The 19,747-nt window shown below is 44.6% G+C and overlaps 1 protein-coding gene across 5 annotated transcripts; it reads right to left on the bottom strand.

Moving 5' to 3' along the window:
* Positions 1 to 426: 426 nt before the first annotated feature.
* LOC106590573 (nucleoporin p58/p45) lies at positions 427 to 19,331 on the bottom strand. Of its 5 annotated transcripts, none has more exons than XM_014181687.2 (13): positions 19,195 to 19,331; positions 17,159 to 17,310; positions 16,555 to 16,821; positions 15,109 to 15,268; positions 14,935 to 15,000; positions 14,648 to 14,822; positions 14,446 to 14,525; positions 14,165 to 14,283; positions 13,578 to 13,660; positions 13,278 to 13,476; positions 2,827 to 2,910; positions 1,334 to 1,429; positions 427 to 1,229 (listed from the first exon to the last, which is right to left on the bottom strand). In XM_014181687.2, exons 3-13 carry the CDS (start codon positions 16,790 to 16,792, stop codon positions 1,060 to 1,062), a joined length of 1,470 nt encoding a protein of 489 aa, XP_014037162.1. In that variant the 5' UTR covers positions 16,793 to 16,821; positions 17,159 to 17,310; positions 19,195 to 19,331; the 3' UTR covers positions 427 to 1,059. The 5 variants fall into 5 exon arrangements, with proteins under 5 accessions (XP_014037162.1, XP_014037157.1, XP_014037160.1 ...); XM_014181682.2 differs by lacking the exon at positions 19,195 to 19,331 and adding an exon at positions 18,379 to 18,923; XM_014181685.2 differs by lacking the exons at positions 1,334 to 1,429; positions 19,195 to 19,331 and adding an exon at positions 18,379 to 18,919.
* Positions 19,332 to 19,747: the final 416 nt, after the last annotated feature.

Below are 19,747 nucleotides of genomic sequence, written 5' to 3'. Positions count from 1 at the left end.
GTATGGGGTTGTGCTTGCCCCTCCGTTTCCTGTTGTCCACAATCAGCTCCTTTGGTCTTGCTGACGTTGAGGGAGAGGTTGTTGTCCTGGCAGTGTCTGACCTCCCTATTGGCTGCCTCATCATCCTTGTGACTTCCCTATCATCCTTGTGACTTCCCTATCGTCCTTGTGACTTCCCTACCCTAAACCCTAACCAGACATAAATAACTAAACCTTCTTCCTTGTTTATAACTAATATATTCATAATTAACCATAGCTTCTTGTTCCATCTGTGCCCTAACCCTTACCGTTTACATTTAAACATCAATGGGTTGACGTCACAGTTAGACATCCCAAGAATCCCATTTAGATTTTTCCGTTTATACATGGACAGCCTGTCTGCCCAGAAGAGAAACATTTCAACAATAACACAGTCATACCAAGGCAAAGAATCATCAACATAACTTTTATTATTAAACTGCTGTTTGAAAATACAAGTTTTCCTTTTATCACCTCAGATGAAAAGAAAAGCTAATGGCATCACTATTTGGTAACAGAGAATCAGAATAGACAACTGAAAAACAGACAGCAATAGGATCCTCCACCACCCACCATACAACAAGACCGTGATCTATTGACTGACTGACTGACTGACTCTCACACACCAGTTCCGGAACAGAGGTTATTTCCAATTATGGTTATGATCAATCCCTTTCAGGTTCTAACTTGTATGAAGGGCTGTGTGGGACATTCAGCGTGGCCAAGTTCTCTCCCTTGCACACGCACACACTCTCTTTCTCTCTCTCAAACACACACACAGCGTATAAAAAAAAAAAAAACCAGCAATCATGATGAAACAATTATAAGGTTTAAAAATAAAACACAGGTAATGAAACTTCTCCAAATGTGCTGATTGGTTTGAACTGTTGAAACTAGTTAGTTATGCCTCCCTCCTGCTCCTACCCCCCCTCCTCACTCCATCCTGCTCTGGAAGTCATAGAGCTAGGATCAGCTTTCCCTCCCCAAATCCTAACTGTTACCCCACTGTTCCCTTTGCCCCTCAGAGCACCGGTGGAGAGACTATCTCTTGCCCCTCTTGTTTCCCACCGGGGGCTTCTTGAGCTGCAGCAGTGGACCTCCCGTGCCGAAGCCCGTGGCGGTAGGGTTGGACACGCCAAACGTCAGGCCGGCAGACGCGTTGAGCCCGGGGTTACTGAAGTTAAACCCCGAACTACTGCTGCTACCAAAACCTGGAGGGAGGGGGGAGGAAAAGAAGAGAAAGAACATGAGTTATTCATATTTAGTATGCTCACAGGGTGTCTGCTGAGACATGAGGTGAGGAGTGTGTGTGTACCTGCGCTCAGGCTCCCTCCCGAGGCCTTGCTGGCGGAGGAGAAACCAAATGAGCCCCCCGTCGCAACCCCCCCGAAACCTGGACCCCCACCAAATACTGCAGGAGAGAGAGAGGGAGCCAAGCTTTAGTAAGACATTCACTAACTATGCTGCTACGACATGACAGACGAAGAGCTTAGCTTCCTGGACACACACTATGCTACTACGACATGACAGAGAGAGAGAGAGAGAGACAGAGAGAGAGAGAGAGAGAGAGAGCTTAGCTTCCTGGACACACTCTATGCTACTACGACATGACAGAGAGACAGAGACAGAGAGAGAGAGAGAGAGAGCTTAGCTTCCTGGACACACACTCTATGCTAACTATGCTGCTACGACATGACATACAGAGAGAGAGCTTAGCTTCCTGGACACACAGACACACCAACTATACTGCTATGACAAGACGGAGAGAGCTTAACTTCATGGACACGGGTGCGGACACACACACACACAAACTGCAAGGGCGTGTGAGAAAAAAGAGGGAGTTAAGCCTCCGTAATGGCTCACTGACAAACAAGGTATACTGAGAGTAGACCAATGAGGAAAGAGCAGCTGGTATCCAAACAGGGTATACTGAGAGTAGACCAATGAGGAAAGAGCAGCTGGTATCCAAACAGGGTATACGGAGAGTAGACCAATGAGGAAAGAGCAGCTGGTATCCAAACAAGGTATACTGAGAGTAGACCAATGAGGAAAGAGCAGCTGGTATCCAAACAGGGTATACTGAGAGTAGACCAATGAGGAAAGAGCAGCTGGTATCCAAACAGGGTATACTGAGAGTAGACCAATGAGGAAAGAGCAGCTGGTATCCAAACAAGGTATACTGAGAGTAGACCAATGAGGAAAGAGCAGCTGGTATCCAAACAGGGTATACTGAGAGTAGACCAATGAGGAAAGAGCAGCTGGTATCCAAACAGGGTATACTGAGAGTAGACCAATGAGGAAAGAGCAGCTGGTATCCAAACAAGGTATACTGAGAGTAGACCAATGAGGAAAGAGCAGCTGGTATCCAAACAGGGTATACTGAGAGTAGACCAATGAGGAAAGAGCAGCTGGTATCCAAACAAGGTATACTGAGAGTAGACCAATGAGGAAAGAGCAGCTGGTATCCAAACAAGGTATACTGAGAGTAGACCAATGAGGAAAGAGCAGCTGGTATCCAATGAAGAGAGTAAAGCATAGAGACCCACACCATACCCCTGCTACAGGCAGACTATTGTTTCAACCCTAGATAGTGAAGAGCTTAAAAACTCAGATACATTCCCTAATACTGCCACCTGTCTTACACAAGAGGGGGAGGAAGAGAGGATGAGGAACAGAGGGTAAGGAACAGAAGAAGTTAGAGAGATAAAAATAAAGAGATAGTGAGAAAGAGGGGGATAGTAAAAAGTAGGAGGAAGAGAGGTAGATGGATGGGGATGAGACAGACTAATGTAAAAAGACAGGTACTACCTCCAAGGCCTGATGAGCCTGTGCTAGAGCCCACTCCTGAGGCAAAGGGGTTTCCCAAGCCAGACCCCAGGGGCATCTGTCTCCCTGAGACAGACAGAGAGAACATAGCTTACTCCTCTGGACTAGTCTGTTTGTCTGTTACAGAAGTCAAGTTCCCCCCTCTCCTCTGCAACGTTCAGTGGTGGTATGTGTGTGTGAGTCCAAGAGTGTGAACAGAGTAACATCTCAGGACCCTGTGGATCAGTGGTTCTATATTGCATTAGACTACAGTAGTCTTCTCAGACTCCCCTCCCAACACTAACCTTATGGCCACATCTAAGTTGTTCCCCTTGATATACCTAATGACTACTGATAGTTCCATTATCACTAATAAGCAGCCTATGAGACTGTGGGTTGATTTTCACAGATCAAATGGTAAATGGCAATTCCACGGTAACAGAATGATGCTGAGACTCAGATTTTTCTAAATGGATGTCAAACAGAAAACAATGATTGCAAAGTTAAACCATACAACTCTATGCACAAGGACCACTTTTAACAGTTTCCACTAAACATTTCACAAAAACGCATTGACAGTGCATTCGGAAAGTATTCAGACCCCTTCCCTTTTTCCATATTGTTACAGCCTTATTCTAAAATGGATTCTATGTTTTTCTCCCCTCAATCTACACATATTACCCCATACATTACCCCATAATGACAAAGCGAAAACAGGTTCAGACATTTTTGCAAATGTATTTAAAATAAAAACAAAGAAATACCTTATTTACATAAGTATTCAGACCCTTTGCTACGAGACTCAAAACTGAGATGATTTGGAATGATATGGAAAAGCACACACACCTGTCTGTCTATATAAGGTCCCACAGTTGACAGTGCATGTCTGAGCAAAAACCAGGCCACGAGGTCAAAGGAATTGTCTATAGAGCTCCGAGACAGGATTGTGTCGAGGCACAGATCTGGGGAAGGCTACCAAACATTTCTGCAGCATTGAAGGTCCCCAAGAAAACAGTGGCCTCCATCATTCTTAAATGGAAGAAGTTTGGAACCACCAAGACTTCATAGAGCTGGCCGCCCGGCCAAACTGAGCAATCAGGGGAGAAGGGCCTTGGTCATGGAGGTGACTCTGACAGAGCTCTAGAGTTCCTCTGTGGAGATGGGAGAACCTTCCAGAAAGACAACCATCTCTGCAGCACTCCACCAATCAGGTCTGTATGGTAGAGTGGCCAGAGGGAAGTCACTCTTCAGTAAAAGGCACATGACAGCCCACTTGAAACAAGATTCTCTGGTCTGATAAAAATCAAGATTGAACTGTTTGGCCTAAATACAAACCGTCAAATCTGGAGGAAACCTGGCACCATCCCTACGGTGAAGCATTGTGGTGGCAGCATCATGCTTTGGGGATGTTTTTCAGCGACAAGGACTGGGAGACTAATCAAGATCGAGGCAAAGATGAACGGAGCAAAGTACTGAGAGATCCTTAATGAAAACCTTCTCCACAACACTCAGGACCTATGACTGGGGTGAAGGTTTACCTTCCAACAGGACAATGACCCTAAGCACACAGACAAGACAATGCAGGGGTGGCTTCGGGACGTCCTTGAGTGGCCCAGCCAGAGCCCGGACTTGAACCCGATCGAACATCTCTGGAGAGACCTGAAAATAGCTGTGCAATGACGCTCCCCATTCAACCCGACAGAGCTTGCGAGGATCTGCAGAGAAGAATGGGAGATACTAAGTAAAAAGTGCTGAGTCAATGGTCTGAATACTTATGAAATGTGATATTTCAGTTTTGTATTTTTAAAATAAAATTTGCAAACATTTTTATTTAAATCTGTTTTTTTCTTTGTCATTATGGGGTATTGTGTATAGATTAATGAGGGGGGAAACAATTTAATACATTTTAGAAAAAGGCTGTAACGTAACAAAATGTGGAAAAAGTCAAGGGGTCTGAATACTTTCCGAATGCACTGTACTTGAAGAACAGTGTAGATGGTGGAAGTTGTTAAATTGTCCTTGTGCATAGAGTTGTATGGTTTGTTGAACTTTGCAATCATTGGTTTTTGTTTGACATCCATTTTGGAAAAATCAGAGTCTCAGCATCACTCATCATGGAATTGCCCTAAAGTAGATGTTGGTAGAAACATGGCAGCTAGGACCTTCACTCAATCTCAGGGCACCAGTCTTGTTTCTTTTTAGCGGTTCTCAAATTGGATTTTAGAGTTGCAGCCTCCGCTATAGTATTAGTTAATTCTCTTAAATCCAATTGGATTGCTAAAATGAGTGGTTTACCAGTCAAAAAGAAACAAAGACAAGGTTGCTCCTTTAAAAACGGATTTATTGTGAAATGAAAGCAATTCCACTTACATAAAAGAACAAACAGTTAAAGGACACAACCGATTGTTAATTCCTATGGTTGTATTTGATAAGTTCTCCAAAACGGTTCAAGATTCCAAGAGTGAAGGAACTAGCATGTGCCAGGAAAAAATGCAGCGCAAATAATTATTAATATATGTCAAGTTTTAAAAGGCACACAATATTATTTAGTGTCACATATATGCATCAACAACAACAAGCATTGGTTTTATATATAAATATAAACTGGCTGGTTCGTGCACTGAATGCTGATTGGCTGACAGCCATGGTGTATCAGACCATATACCACGCGTATGACAAAACAGTTATTTTTACTGCTCTAATTACATTGGTAATTAGAGCAGGCCAATATACCACGGCTAAGGGCTGTGTCCATGCACTCCAGGTTGCGTCGTGCTTAGGAACAGCCCTTAGTTGTGGTACATTGGCCATATACCACATACATATATACATACATACATATATGTATACACACACACACACACACACACACACACACACACACACACACACACACACACACACACACACACACACACACACACACTTTAAGTCAGAGGTTTACATACACCTTAGCCAAATACATTTAAACTCAGTTTTTCACAATTCCTGACATTTAATCCTAGTAAAAATTCCCTGTTTTAGGTCAGTTAGGATCACCACTTTATTTTAAGAATGTGAAATGTCAGAATAATAGTAGAGAGAATGAGAGAATGATTTATTTCAGCCTTTATTTCTTTCTTCACATTCCCAGTGGGTCAGAAGTTTACATACACTCAATTAGTATTTGGTAGCATTGCCTTTAAATTGTTTAACTGGGTCAAACGTTTCGAGTAACCTTCCACAAGCTTCCCACAATAAGTTGGGTGAATTTTGGCCCATTCCTCCTGACAGAGCTGGTGTAACTGAGTCAGGTTTGTAGGCCTCCTTGCTCGCACACTTTTTCAGTTCTGCCCACAAATTTTTGTGATGGCCACTCCAATACCTTGACTTTGTTGTCCTTAAGCCATTTTGCCACAACTTTGGAAGTATGCTCTGGGTCATTGTCCATTCAGAAGACCCACGCAAGCTTTAACTTCCTGACTGATGTCTTGAGATGTTGCTTCAATATATCCACATCATTTTCCTGCCTTATGATGTCATCTATTTTGTGAAGTGCACCAGTCCCTCCTGCAGCAAAGCACCCCCACAACATGATGCTGCCACCCCGTGCTTCACAGTTGGGATGGTGTTTTTCGGCTTGCAAGCCTCACCCTTTTTCCTCCAAACATAACAATGGTCATTATGGCCAATCAGTTATATTTTTGTTTCATCGGACCAGAGGACATTTCTCCAAAAAGTACGATCTTTGTCCCCATGTGCAGTTGCAAACTGTAGTCAGGCTTTTCTATGGCGGTTTTGGAGCAGTGGCCTTTCAGGTTATGGTCATATAGGACTCGTTTAGATACTTTTGTACCCGTTTCCTCCAGCATCTTCACAAGGTCCTTTGCTGTTGTTCTGGGATTGATTTGCACTTTTCACAACAAAGTACATTAATCTCTAGGAGACAGAACGCGTCTCTTTCCTGAGCGGTATGACGGCTGCGTGGTCCCATGGTGTTTATACTTGTGTACTATTGTTTGTACAGATGAACGTGGTACCTTCAGGCGTTTGGAAATTGCTCCCAAGGATGAACCAGACTTGTGGAGGTCTACAAAAAAAACATTTCTGAGGTCTTGGCTGATTTCTTTTGATTTTCCCGTGATGTCAAGCAGAGGCACTGAGTTTGAAGGTAGGCCTTGAAATACATCCACAGGTACACCTCCAATTTACTCAAATTATGTCATTTAGCCTATCAGAAGCTTCTATAGCCATGACATCATTTTCTGGAATTTTCCAAGCTGTTTAAAGGTACAGTCAACTTAGTGTATGTAAACTTCTGACCCACTGGAATTGTGATACAGTGAATTATAAGTGAAATAATCTGTCTGTAAACAATTTGTGTCAGGCACAAAGTAGATGTCCTAACCGACTTGCCAAAACTATAGTTTGTTAACAAGATATTTGTTAACAAGAAACAAGAGTGGTTGAAAAACGAGTTTTAATGACTCCAACCTAAGTGTGTGTAAACTCTCGACTTCAACTGTATGTATGTATATAAATAAAATATGCCAAACCCAACAGAACAGGCCCCAGTATTGCCATCTGTGTTAGTAAACTGATCCAGTAGGGAAACTACACCTCCCCAGCCAATAACATCAGTGTTGTACATACTACATCCCAGAGCAGCTCCCTGGCTCTGTGTAGCTAGCCCTGAGTCTGTACACTGAGTGGAGGGACCGTCTCAGCCAGTCAGTCCAACCACTACCAGTCTTCTGATCTCATCGAAGCCCTCAAAAAGGCCCAAGATTCATCAAGCCCTGTTAGCCATCACTCTTATACTAACAGGAGTCTGCCATCTGCAGCAGCCCTATGAGTTCCAGAACCAATCAGAGTTCCAGTTCCACATTATCTACTCATTCTAGAATATTCCAGTGTGGTTCTGGAAGGTTAGCGTGAGGGTGGACAGACAGGTCCGTCCAGAGCAGCAGTTGATTATCTCAGAGCACAAATTGTCACTCAGAATACAGAAAAATACTGATTCTTGGCACCAATGTTCCCACTGGCCTTCCCCAAGCAGTCGATACGGGCAGCAAGATCACGGTCTCTCCCTTGATAAACTAGTGAGTGATGTAATACTGAAGCCCTTCTATTGAATAGAATAGATAATGAAACTAAAGAAAACTAGGTTCCTTCCGTACAGAAGGTCATCAGCCCCTCTGCTCTCTCTTTCCTGGAGCCAGCTAGGCCTGCATGGTAGACCACACGCCAGTGTTAAGTAGTGTGTGTAGGAAATACTGTTAAATCACAATCATTATCTCAAAAGGTTAATGTAGAACGCGCAGTGATAAATTCAAAGTTGGATGGACTGTCAGGTGGAAGTGTGTGTGTTTAGACTCATTCCATGGAGGGTCTAGTGTCTGGGGCTATTTGGTTTTTCCTTTCAATGAAGACCCAGACAACCAGGTGAGAGGAGTGCCTTACTAATCAGGGACCATAATTCATCAGTCAAGTACAAGGGAGGAGTGAAAACCCCGACACTCGGCCCTTCGTGGAATGAATTTGACACGCGCTTTAGAACGGTGGTTCCCAACCTTTTTGGGGTAATTTACAAACCAACTGAATTGTGTTCTGCCCGGAGTAGCCCCGAAGTACCCCCTCATGCATTTTACCAGTAACCCTATGGTCTCATGAGTCTTCTCCAGTACCCCTGTGGATAGGCCAAGTACCCCAGGAGTCCTAGTACCCCTGGTTGGGAACCCCTGCTTTAGACTTTACAATGATCATTACCAGCTATGGCAGTCAGTCAATGTTCTATCTACAATGCAAATAAAGTCATACAGACACATACACCTGGCCACTTTAGTAACCAGAGCCTGCTATTATTGCCGTGACAACTCCATGGTAACTTAAGAAGCTGCCATGGTTACAAAAAGGGATTCATTTCTTTAACACTTCAAATCTTTAACTGAAATTAACACACAAAACAACCTCTTCTGCATGACCTGTAGAGTAAGTCAGTGTTCCCCTACTCCAGTACCCCCAACAGTACATATTTTTGTTATGGCCCCGGACAAGCACACCAGATTCTACCTGTCAACTAATCATCAAGCCCTTGACCAGTAAAATCTGGTGTCCAGGGCTACAACAAAAGCGTACTGTTGGGGGTACTGAAGGAACGGAGTTGGGAACCACTGCTGTTCGTAACACTAGGCTATACACTCCTCAAACTACACTCTGGACCTTCAAGCCAGTTCCACTGCCTTGTTTCATTGTTGCCCTCTAATCAGGGACTGATTTAGACCTGGGACACCAGGTCAATTAACTATCAGGCAGAACAGAAAACCTGCAGGCTCTGGACCTCGTAGGGTAAGAGTTGAATACCCCTGCTATACACCAGGGGTGTCAAACTCATTCCATGGAGGGCCTAGTGTCGCATGTTTTTGGTTTTTCCTTTCAATTAAGACCTAGGCAACCAGACGAGGAGAGTTCCTTACTAAATCAGTGACCTAGGCAACCAGGCGAGTGGAGTTCCTTACTAAATCAGTGACCTAGGCAACCAGGCGAGGGGAGTTCCTTACTAAATCAGTGACCTAGGCAACCAGGCGAGTGGAGTTCCTTACTAAATCAGTGACCTAGGCAACCAGACGAGGAGAGTTCCTTACTAAATCAGTGACCTAGGCAACCAGGCGAGTGGAGTTCCTTACTAAATCAGTGACCTAGGCAACCAGGCGAGTGGAGTTCCTTACTAAATCAGTGACCTAGGCAACCAGGTGAGGAGAGTTCCTTACTAAATCAGTGACCTAGGCAACCAGGCGAGGGGAGTTCCTTACTAAATCAGTGACCTAGGCAACCAGGTGAGGAGAGTTCCTTACTAAATCAGTGACCTAGACAACCAGGTGAGGAGAGTTCCTTACTAAATCAGTGACCTAGGCAACCAGGTGAGGAGAGTTCCTTACTAAATCAGTGACCTAGACAACCAGGTGAGGAGAGTTCCTTACTAAATCAGTGACCTAGGCAACCAGGTGAGGGGAGTTCCTTACTAAATCAGTGACCTAGGCAACCAGGTGAGGGGAGTTCCTTACTAAATCAGTGACCTAGGCAACCAGGTGAGGAGAGTTCCTTACTAAATCAGTGACCTAGACAACCAGGTGAGGAGAGTTCCTTACTAAATCAGTGACCTAGGCAACCAGGTGAGGAGAGTTCCTTACTAAATCAGTGACCTAGACAACCAGGTGAGGAGAGTTCCTTACTAAATCAGTGACCTAGGCAACCAGGTGAGGGGAGTTCCTTACTAAATCAGTGACCTAGGCAACCAGGTGAGGGGAGTTCCTTACTAAATCAGTGACCTAGGCAACCAGGCGAGGGGAGTTCCTTACTAAATCAGTGACCTAGGCAACCAGGTGAGGAGAGTTCCTTACTAAATCAGTGACCTAGACAACCAGGTGAGGAGAGTTCCTTACTAAATCAGTGACCTAGGCAACCAGGTGAGGAGAGTTCCTTACTAAATCAGTGACCTAGACAACCAGGTGAGTGGAGTTCCTTACTAAATCAGTGACCTAGGCAACCAGGTGAGTGGAGTTCCTTACTAAATCAGTGACCTAGGCAACCAGGTGAGGAGAGTTCCTTACTAAATCAGTGACCTAGGCAACCAGGTGAGGGGAGTTCCTTACAAAATCAGTGACCTAGACAACCAGGTGAGGAGAGTTCCTTACTAAATCAGTGACCTAGGCAACCAGGTGAGGAGAGTTCCTTACTAAATCAGTGACCTAGGCAACCAGGTGAGGGGAGTTCCTTACTAAATCAATGACCTAGACAACCAGGCGAGGAGAGTTCCTTACTAAATCAGTGACCTAGACAACCAGGTGAGGGGAGTTCCTTACTAAATCAGTGACCTAGGCAACCAGGCGAGTGGAGTTCCTTACTAAATCAGTGACCTAGGCAACCAGGCGAGGGGAGTTCCTTACTAAATCAGTGACCTAGGCAACCAGGCGAGTGGAGTTCCTTACTAAATCAGTGACCTAGGCAACCAGGTGAGTGGAGTTCCTTACTAAATCAGTGACCTAGGCAACCAGGTGAGGGGAGTTCCTTACTAAATCAGTGACCTAGGCAACCAGGTGAGGAGAGTTCCTTACTAAATCAGTGACCTAGACAACCAGGTGAGTGGAGTTCCTTACTAAATCAGTGACCTAGGCAACCAGGTGAGTGGAGTTCCTTACTAAATCAGTGACCTAGGCAACCAGGTGAGGAGAGTTCCTTACTAAATCAGTGACCTAGGCAACCAGGTGAGGGGAGTTCCTTACAAAATCAGTGACCTAGACAACCAGGTGAGGAGAGTTCCTTACTAAATCAGTGACCTAGGCAACCAGGTGAGGAGAGTTCCTTACTAAATCAGTGACCTAGGCAACCAGGTGAGGGGAGTTCCTTACTAAATCAATGACCTAGACAACCAGGCGAGGAGAGTTCCTTACTAAATCAGTGACCTAGACAACCAGGTGAGTGGAGTTCCTTACTAAATCAGTGACCTAGGCAACCAGGTGAGGGGAGTTCCTTACTAAATCAGTGACCTAGGCAACCAGGCGAGTGGAGTTCCTTACTAAATCAGTGACCTAGGCAACCAGGTGAGTGGAGTTCCTTACTAAATCAGTGACCTAGGCAACCAGGTGAGGGGAGTTCCTTACTAAATCAGTGACCTAGGCAACCAGGTGAGGAGAGTTCCTTACTAAATCAGTGACCTAGGCAACCAGGTGAGGGGAGTTCCTTACTAAATCAGTGACCTAGACAACCAGGTGAGTGGAGTTCCTTACTAAATCAGTGACCTAGGCAACCAGGTGAGGAGAGTTCCTTACTAAATCAGTGACCTAGACAACCAGGTGAGGGGAGTTCCTTACAAAATCAGTGACCTAGACAACCAGGTGAGGGGAGTTCCTTACTAAATCAGTGACCTAGACAACCAGGCGAGGGGAGTTCCTTACTAAATCAGTGACCTAGACAACCAGGTGAGTGGAGTTCCTTACTAAATCAGTGACCTAGACAACCAGGTGAGGGGAGTTCCTTACTAAATCAGTGACCTAGACAACCAGGTGAGGAGAGTTCCTTACTAAATCAGTGACCTAGACAACCAGGTGAGGGGAGTTCCTTACTAAATCAGTGACCCTAATTCCTCAAAGAACAAGGGAGGAGTGAAAACCTGCAGACACTCGGCCTCCGTGGAATGAGACAGACACGTGCTTTACACTGTCAGTCTAACTTTTAAGTGTGTATCAAGACACACACACACACACACACACACACACACACACACACACACACACACACACACACACACACACACACACACACACACACACACACACACACACACACACACACACACACACACACACACACACACACACACACACACACACACACACACACACACACACACACACAGTCCTCATCTAAAACAGTTTGTACAATCCCCCCCCCCAAAAAAAAAAGTTGAGGCTCAGTTTTGGAACTAAACCCATTTGACACCTAATGGATACCAGAATACTCACTTGGCAGCACCACATACTACGATATGTTATTCTCAAAATAACCAAACTAATTCAGCTTCACAACAAAGCACCTTCATTAAAACTATATTCAAATAGAGACTGAACCTAAAGACATTCAGCCTCCAGGTTCAGTTATTGAAGGGGTTGTAGTCTAGAGTCTGTCTGGGACAGATCTGAGAGCTGTGAATGAACACAGAGTGAGTCCAGTAATCTGACCACTCTACACTTCTTTATTCATCCTTCATTTTAGGTCCCATCCCTCCTTGTTTCCAGTAGAGGAAGAAGCCTTACAGGGATCATGTTAAGTGCTTCTCTTTTAGATATAGATAAAGAGATATATAGAGAGATATATAGAGAGAGAGAAGAAAAGCATAGCCATCTGAATATAATAATTGTTTGGTGGATGCTTAGGTTTGTTCTATTTCACACAAACAGAATTGGAAATGTGTTTTTTTTGCATATCCCAACTCTCCCTGAGACACCCTCAGAGTAGAGTCACAGCCAGGGAATTCCATTATCAAGTAGGGTCAGATTTCAACTAGCGACCTTTCAGGTCCTGGCCCAACGCTCTAACCGCTAGACTACCTGATGAATAATCGTTGCTAGGTTTATGGACAGGCGGTTTCAACAAACAGCCCGCTGGAGACACTTCTGGTAACTTCTGACACATATAGCACCAAACCACCGGGGGAAAAAATGACTGAAAAGGGTTTGGCACTTGCTATGCTACTTTCATTTTCTTCCTCCAATCCTCCAGCTCTCCCCCTTTCCAGAGAAAGAAAATAAACTAAACAGAAAGTTTGGCACTGGCTACATTGCTTTTCATTCTCCTCTTTCTCACTCCCCCCCCTCAGTCTCCCTCCTGCCCTCCCTCTGTCAGACTGAGGGGCTGGAAAAGGTGAACGGTCAAATATGAAGGGTCAGGGTTCTAGAACTTGAAGGCGGAGTTCACACCTGGGCCGGGCTGCTGCTGGCTCAGCGTGGCTGCCATGGCGACTGCTGCTGCGTTAGGGACACTGCCGAACGGGGCGGGGCCGATTGTGATGCGTGTGGCGCTCTTCCACTTCTTACTGGCCGCCCGCTTGGACTCGAAAACATCCGTGGAGTCCTCCAGGAAGGCCCGGCGGTATCCCAGGTACTGCTGCTTCAGGATCTACCACAGAGGAAGAACCTCAATCCCTTCATTCTAAATACTTTATTTATAGCTCTTGGTGATTGGTCAAGGTGATGTTGCTAGCGGTCTGTAGGACTTACCTTGACGTTCTCGTGTACTGACTGGAGCTGAGCAGCCAGACAAACAAACGTCTGGTACAACTTCTGCATGGCCAGAGACAGATCTACACACGCAGTATGAAGAGAGAAACACAACAAACAGAGTATGAAGTCAGGAGTCCTGTGGTGTGTGATCCACTGCCCTGTGTAGAGAGGTGATTCTCACCCTGTGGTGTGATGTGTGATCCACTGCCCTGTGTAGAGAGGTGATTCTCACCCTGTGGTGTGATGTGTGATCCACTGCCCTGTGTAGAGAGGTGATTCTCACCCTGTGGTGTGATGTGTGATCCACTGCCCTGTGTAGAGAGGTGATTCTCACCCTGTGGTGTGATGTGTGATCCACTGCCCTGTGTAGAGAGGTGATTCTCACCCTGTGGTGTGATGTGTGATCCACTGCCCTGTGTAGAGAGGTGATTCTCACCCTGTGGTGTGTGATCCACTGCCCTGTGTAGAGAGGTGATTCTCACCCTGTGGTGTGATGTGTGATCCACTGCCCTGTGTAGAGAGGTGATTCTCACCCTGTGGTGTGATGTGTGATCCACTGCCCTGTGTAGAGAGGTGATTCTCACCCTGTGGTGTGATGTGTGATCCACTGCCCTGTGTAGAGAGGTGATTCTCCAGCTCCTCTATCTGCTGTCTGTACTGCTGCAGTTGGACCTCAAACTGATCCACTAAACACCGGAAATAACTAGAGAGAGAGACAGAGAGACACAGAAAGAGAGAATGACAGAAGAGAGAGACAAAGATTGAACTTATTAGGGATAAAATGCAGTACATGAATCTATGTGGTTCTAAAGGAAAACGTGCTAAGGTAAGTTCAGGGGGGTGTAACAATGATGGGACTACTCACTCATAGGGAGCTGTGTTTTCATGTTGGAGTCCAGGGGGAGTCTTCTGAGTCCGTAGAGCTATGTCTGCATTCTTCAACTCCTACACATGCACACACACGCACACACAGAGAGAGAGACACCCACTATAAAGCCCAGCAACACTTAGGGCAATTTAGTTTTGATCCTGAATTCCTCAAAGGACAATGTGAGTTCAGTGTGTACCAGCGCAGCCTCCATCTTCAGGTGACCTATAGCCAGGGCGTTTCTCTGTAGTCCCGAGGCGCTGACAGACAGCAGCTGTTTGAGACTCTTGATGTCATCCTGAACCTTCAGCATGGCTTTAAAAGACATCCTGCTGATCTCCTCGTGAACCTGCTTCTGCTCCTTCACAAACTTCCTACAGGACGGTAGAAACTCACACATCAATACAATGGATATTCATGACCAAAGACAGTGCTAGAGATGTGCACAGACACACGCACATGACGATGCACGACTTCTTCACTTACTGGAAATGGTCTACATCCTGACAGATGACTGGAGGCAAGTTTTCATCTTTCAACGCTTTACTGTCCCTGAAAGAGAGAGCGTGAAACCCATTATGACAACCATATGAGGCAACTGCAATCAGTCACACTGCGGAATCTTATTGGTCCAGACAGGTGTCAGTCAGTAGCACTTACTGTGGGCTGGCCCCTAATGATTTGTCGCTCTTTTTCTCTGAGGAAGTGCTGAAGTCAACTCCGCCCAGTCCAAGGCTGGGGGCCGTTGAGATCGCCGTCGAGGTAGAGACTAGGGAACCTAACGTCAACCCCCCTGAACCAAGAGTGGTCTGGGCCAAACCTGGAAACACACACAAGAATTAACACAAATAAACCCAATGACACAAACAACCTCACAAATGTGTTAGTCCCATACAACCCTAATGCTAACAGTCCTCCCAGAGTGGACTGGCCCAGACCTAAGACTATTACATCATCAGAAAGGTGTGACACACACACACACACACACACACACACACACACACACACACACACACACACACACACACACACACACACACACACACACACACACACACACACACACACACACACACACACACACACACACACACACAAAGAAAAAAACGGACAGATCATACACTACCTCTAAATAAGGAGAGATAAGAGATGGATAGATGTAGTTAACTAACCAGTAGGATTCCTGTTATAGAACAGATGGATGTAGTTAACTAACCAGTAGGAGTCATGTTAGAGAACAGACAGATGTAGTTAACTAACCAGTAGGATTCATGTTATAGAACAGATAGATGTAGTTAACTAACCAGTAGGATTCATGTTAGAGAACAGATGGATGTAGTTAACTAACCAGTAGGATTCATGTTAGAGAACAGACAGATGTAGTTAACTAACCAGTAGGAGTCATGTTAGAGAACAGATGGATGTAGTTAACTAACCAGTAGGATTCATGTTAGAGAACAGACAGAGATGTCGTTAACTAACCAGTAGGAGTCATGTTATAGAACAGATAGATGTAGTTAACTAACCAGTAGGATTCATGTTAGAGAACAGACAGATAGATGTAGTTAACTAACCAGTAGGATTCATGTTAGAGAACAGATAGATGTAGTTAACTAACCAGTAGGATTCATGTTAGAGAACAGATAGATGTAGTTAACTAACCAGTAGGATTCATGTTAGAGAACAGACAGATGTAGTTAACTAACCAGTAGGATTCATGTTAGAGAACAGATGGATGTAGTTAACTAACCAGTAGGATTCATGTTAGAGAACAGACAGATAGATGTAGTTAACTAACCAGTAGGATTCATGTTAGAGAACAGATGGATGTAGTTAACTAACCAGTAGGAGTCATGTTAGAGAACAGACAGATGTAGTTAACTAACCAGTAGGAGTCATGTTAGAGAACAGATGGATGTAGTTAACTAACCAGTAGGATTCATGTTAGAGAACAGATAGATGTAGTTAACTAACCAGTAGGATTCATGTTATAGAACAGATAGATGTAGTTAACTAACCAGTAGGATTCATGTTATAGAACAGATGGATGTAGTTAACTAACCAGTAGGATTCATGTTATAGAACAGATAGATGTAGTTAACTAACCAGTAGGATTCATGTTAGAGAACATACTGGAACCCAACGATAGACCTGTGGATGGGGCTGTACTCGCAGCCACACCCCCTAGGTTGAGAGCAAATCCTGTGGCTCCTTGCTGTGGAGCGGTGGAGGTGAGGACGGAGCCTAGGGTCAGTCCTGCCCCTGAGGGGGCCGAGGAGGCAGCAGTGAGGGAGAAGGGTTGGGCCGAGGCAGAAGGTTTATTGAAGGCCATACTAAAGCCCATGGTAGGGGCTGTAGAGGCCGCTGGGGCACCTGGGAGAGACCAGGAAAGAGCTGGGTTAAAGGTCGATTCAACCGTATGACTTCAACGAGAACAAATTCATCTGCAGAGACTGCTGCTATTGGTTTGTCATGCTAAGGCTCAAATTGGGATCAGCCAATGGTAGACGTGGATGTTATGACCGATGTGTAGCCTACGTTGACAGAACATTTGCCTAACGTACGGCCTTTAGTGGGTGCAGCAGCACCCGTAGCGAAACAACAACACAACTCCATGCGTGGGTGAAAGAAACAACAAGCAGGAGGCAGGTCTGCAGAGGTAGAGAGACAAACAGTCGTAAAAACGTGTGTGTGGTGTGTGTGTACCTACCTGAGGCAGGAGTGTTAAAGGAGAACCCCCCAGTAGGTTTCTGTGCAAACAGGGACACCCCCAGGCCCAGAGAAGAGGTGGTGGTGGTGGAGGCTGCACCACCCAGACCTCCACCCAGAGTAAAGCCACCCGTACCTGCTGCAGCTGGGGTACTAGAGAGAGGGGGTGAGAATGAGAGGGAGGTGAGAAGTACAAAACATTACTATGCAAATATGCCTCACCTGTTACATATATTACAGTTTTTATGACACTATCACAAACAATGTATATCTGTTTTGATGTTGAATGGGTACAGTAAGGATGACAGCAAAGCCCCAAGTCTAAAACTCACACTGATTACAAACAATCACCCAGCCTCTCTCTCTCTCTAGCAAACACACACGTTCAGAAGAGAAACAAGTAGGTGAGGCATCCATAACACATGTGGTAGTTAGCAGGTGATCATGACTCTCAGGTCCATTATATTACACGAGTCATTGGACGAAGGATTCTTCTGTAGGGGGGTGTTTTGTGGTACTGTACGGTTTTGGAAGCATGAGGTCCTTATCTTTCATATCAGCTTGAAATAATTTTCTAAAAACAAAAAAAAGGTTAAAGTGATACACCTTTATAGGGTTAGGATTCCCACTTGGCCACATTTCCATGTTACAGCGCTTGTTTAGGGAAAACAGACGACCTGTGTGAATTAGGAAGACAATGTGGACTACCTGTACTAATTAGCTATCTGCGTTTCTGAACGTCTGTGTAAACGGAAGACAGATGCCACTGAAAAAAAACTGTCGCTGCAACAGTTAAAACAGTGTACAGTAAGTGTAGTGTGTATTTTGCATTTGTGAAATGATTGATGTGATATTAAACTACAGGGATTTATGTTTCTAGAACCGTACCGCAATTGAGAATCGACTCGCGTTTAGATGGAGTATGACTCCATCCACTCCAGAGACAATTCTGCATTTACATACAGCACGTAGCTAAGGAAGGTCCTTGGACTAAGTAGTAACGTTATGCTCCTTTAATCTAATATAGCCAGGTAACTACTTAACGTCACAATTTTGACAGTGGGGTTTATTACGATTACTACTGGATAGCTAACGTTAGTTAACTACCTAGTTAGTCAGTTGGTAACAATCCATGCTGGGTAAGTTAACCGCGCTGAGTCAACATAGCTATGTCCGAGATAAATAAGCTAATTTACGTGAGCCGTGGACAACACTTCTTACCTGGCAGTGCCTCCAAACGAAAATCCTCCGCCAGTGTTCGTGGATCCAGACCCGAAATTAAAGCCTGACATCTTCTTTCAACAACAGGCCAATATTTTGATAAAACTTTTGTTAGCCGATTGTTCACTAGCTAGCAACTAGCTTTGGGATAAAATAAAATAAAAATCAACACCCGCGTGGAGGCCCAGTCTGACACACTGGTGTTATGAAATCATGGTAAACTAAAAATAAATGACCACTATTCGGCTATTTCAACTCACACGCTTAGTAACGTATAACATTTTACAAAGATCTGAAACTTGGTCATGTATGCACACAATCAGCACTAAAATGTTATCGTTCCGCGCTTCACCCCGAGTGTAGTTATATTTTCCGGTTACATTGGCCTACTAGGACAGTGATGTCTGGAGGATTTAGCAGATCGGACGGTCATGTCGGGACATCTAGCGTTTGATAGTGGTAATGACCACAATGTACATTTCTCATAATGTGTGTGAATATGTAACAAACCAAAAAAAATGTGCGTTGCTAATTTGAGAACGGGTTTTAAAATATGTTTGTGTTAATAAATATTACAGCAGAATGAGGAAGTAAAATGGCAAAGAACGTACTCTGACTTGACTGGAAACAACCGGAAACTCTGTAAAAGAGGTATAATCATGACGTCGGAGCTTCAGAAAAAGGCCTGATTTATAAGGAATAAGTTCTACCCCAGCTGGCATGAGAGGAATATTGACTTTGTTCTTGATGTTTTCGACAACAGGGGTAATATTCTCACATATTAACAATTTATAACATTGAAAGAGTTTCCAATACCTTTCAGAGAGCTTATTTCTGTGATCAAAGCCGTTCCCAGTGGTCTAACTACACTAATGAAAACTCAGCTTTGGTAATGATCACAAAGTTTATCCAGAACCAGTGTTGCCAACTAATTTTCAGGGTAAGTTGCTAGAGCCAGGTTGATTTGTTGCTAAAAGTTGCTAAATGACGTTGTGATGTCATTGCGTGATAACGTAAAATTGCGTCATCACGTAGAATACACAACAACGTTTCTCATTTACATTTACGTCATTTAGCAGACGCTCTTATCCAGAGCGACTTACAAATTGGTGCATTCACCTTATGATATCCAGTGGAACTGTTGATTGATGTTGAGACATGTTGATTGATGTTGTAAGTTCTGTTCAAGATCAAACATTCGTGAGCAGCTATATTCATTGGGTTTGGCTCGTCGAACCCATACTACTGCTGCTGCAGTCAGCCAACAATGATTTGCAATTTACTGAAATTGCTGCTGGCCTTCTGCTGACGTCACTCACAAAGCATGTTTGTTGTGACTGAGTGTGTGACAGAGAAAATCGTGCATTTT

This window comes from Salmo salar, chromosome ssa29, assembly GCF_905237065.1.
Source record: "Salmo salar chromosome ssa29, Ssal_v3.1, whole genome shotgun sequence".
Taxonomy (NCBI): domain Eukaryota; kingdom Metazoa; phylum Chordata; class Actinopteri; order Salmoniformes; family Salmonidae; genus Salmo; species Salmo salar.
Note: the sequence above shows the minus strand (reverse complement) of the source record. Positions and strands in the feature narration are given on the sequence as shown.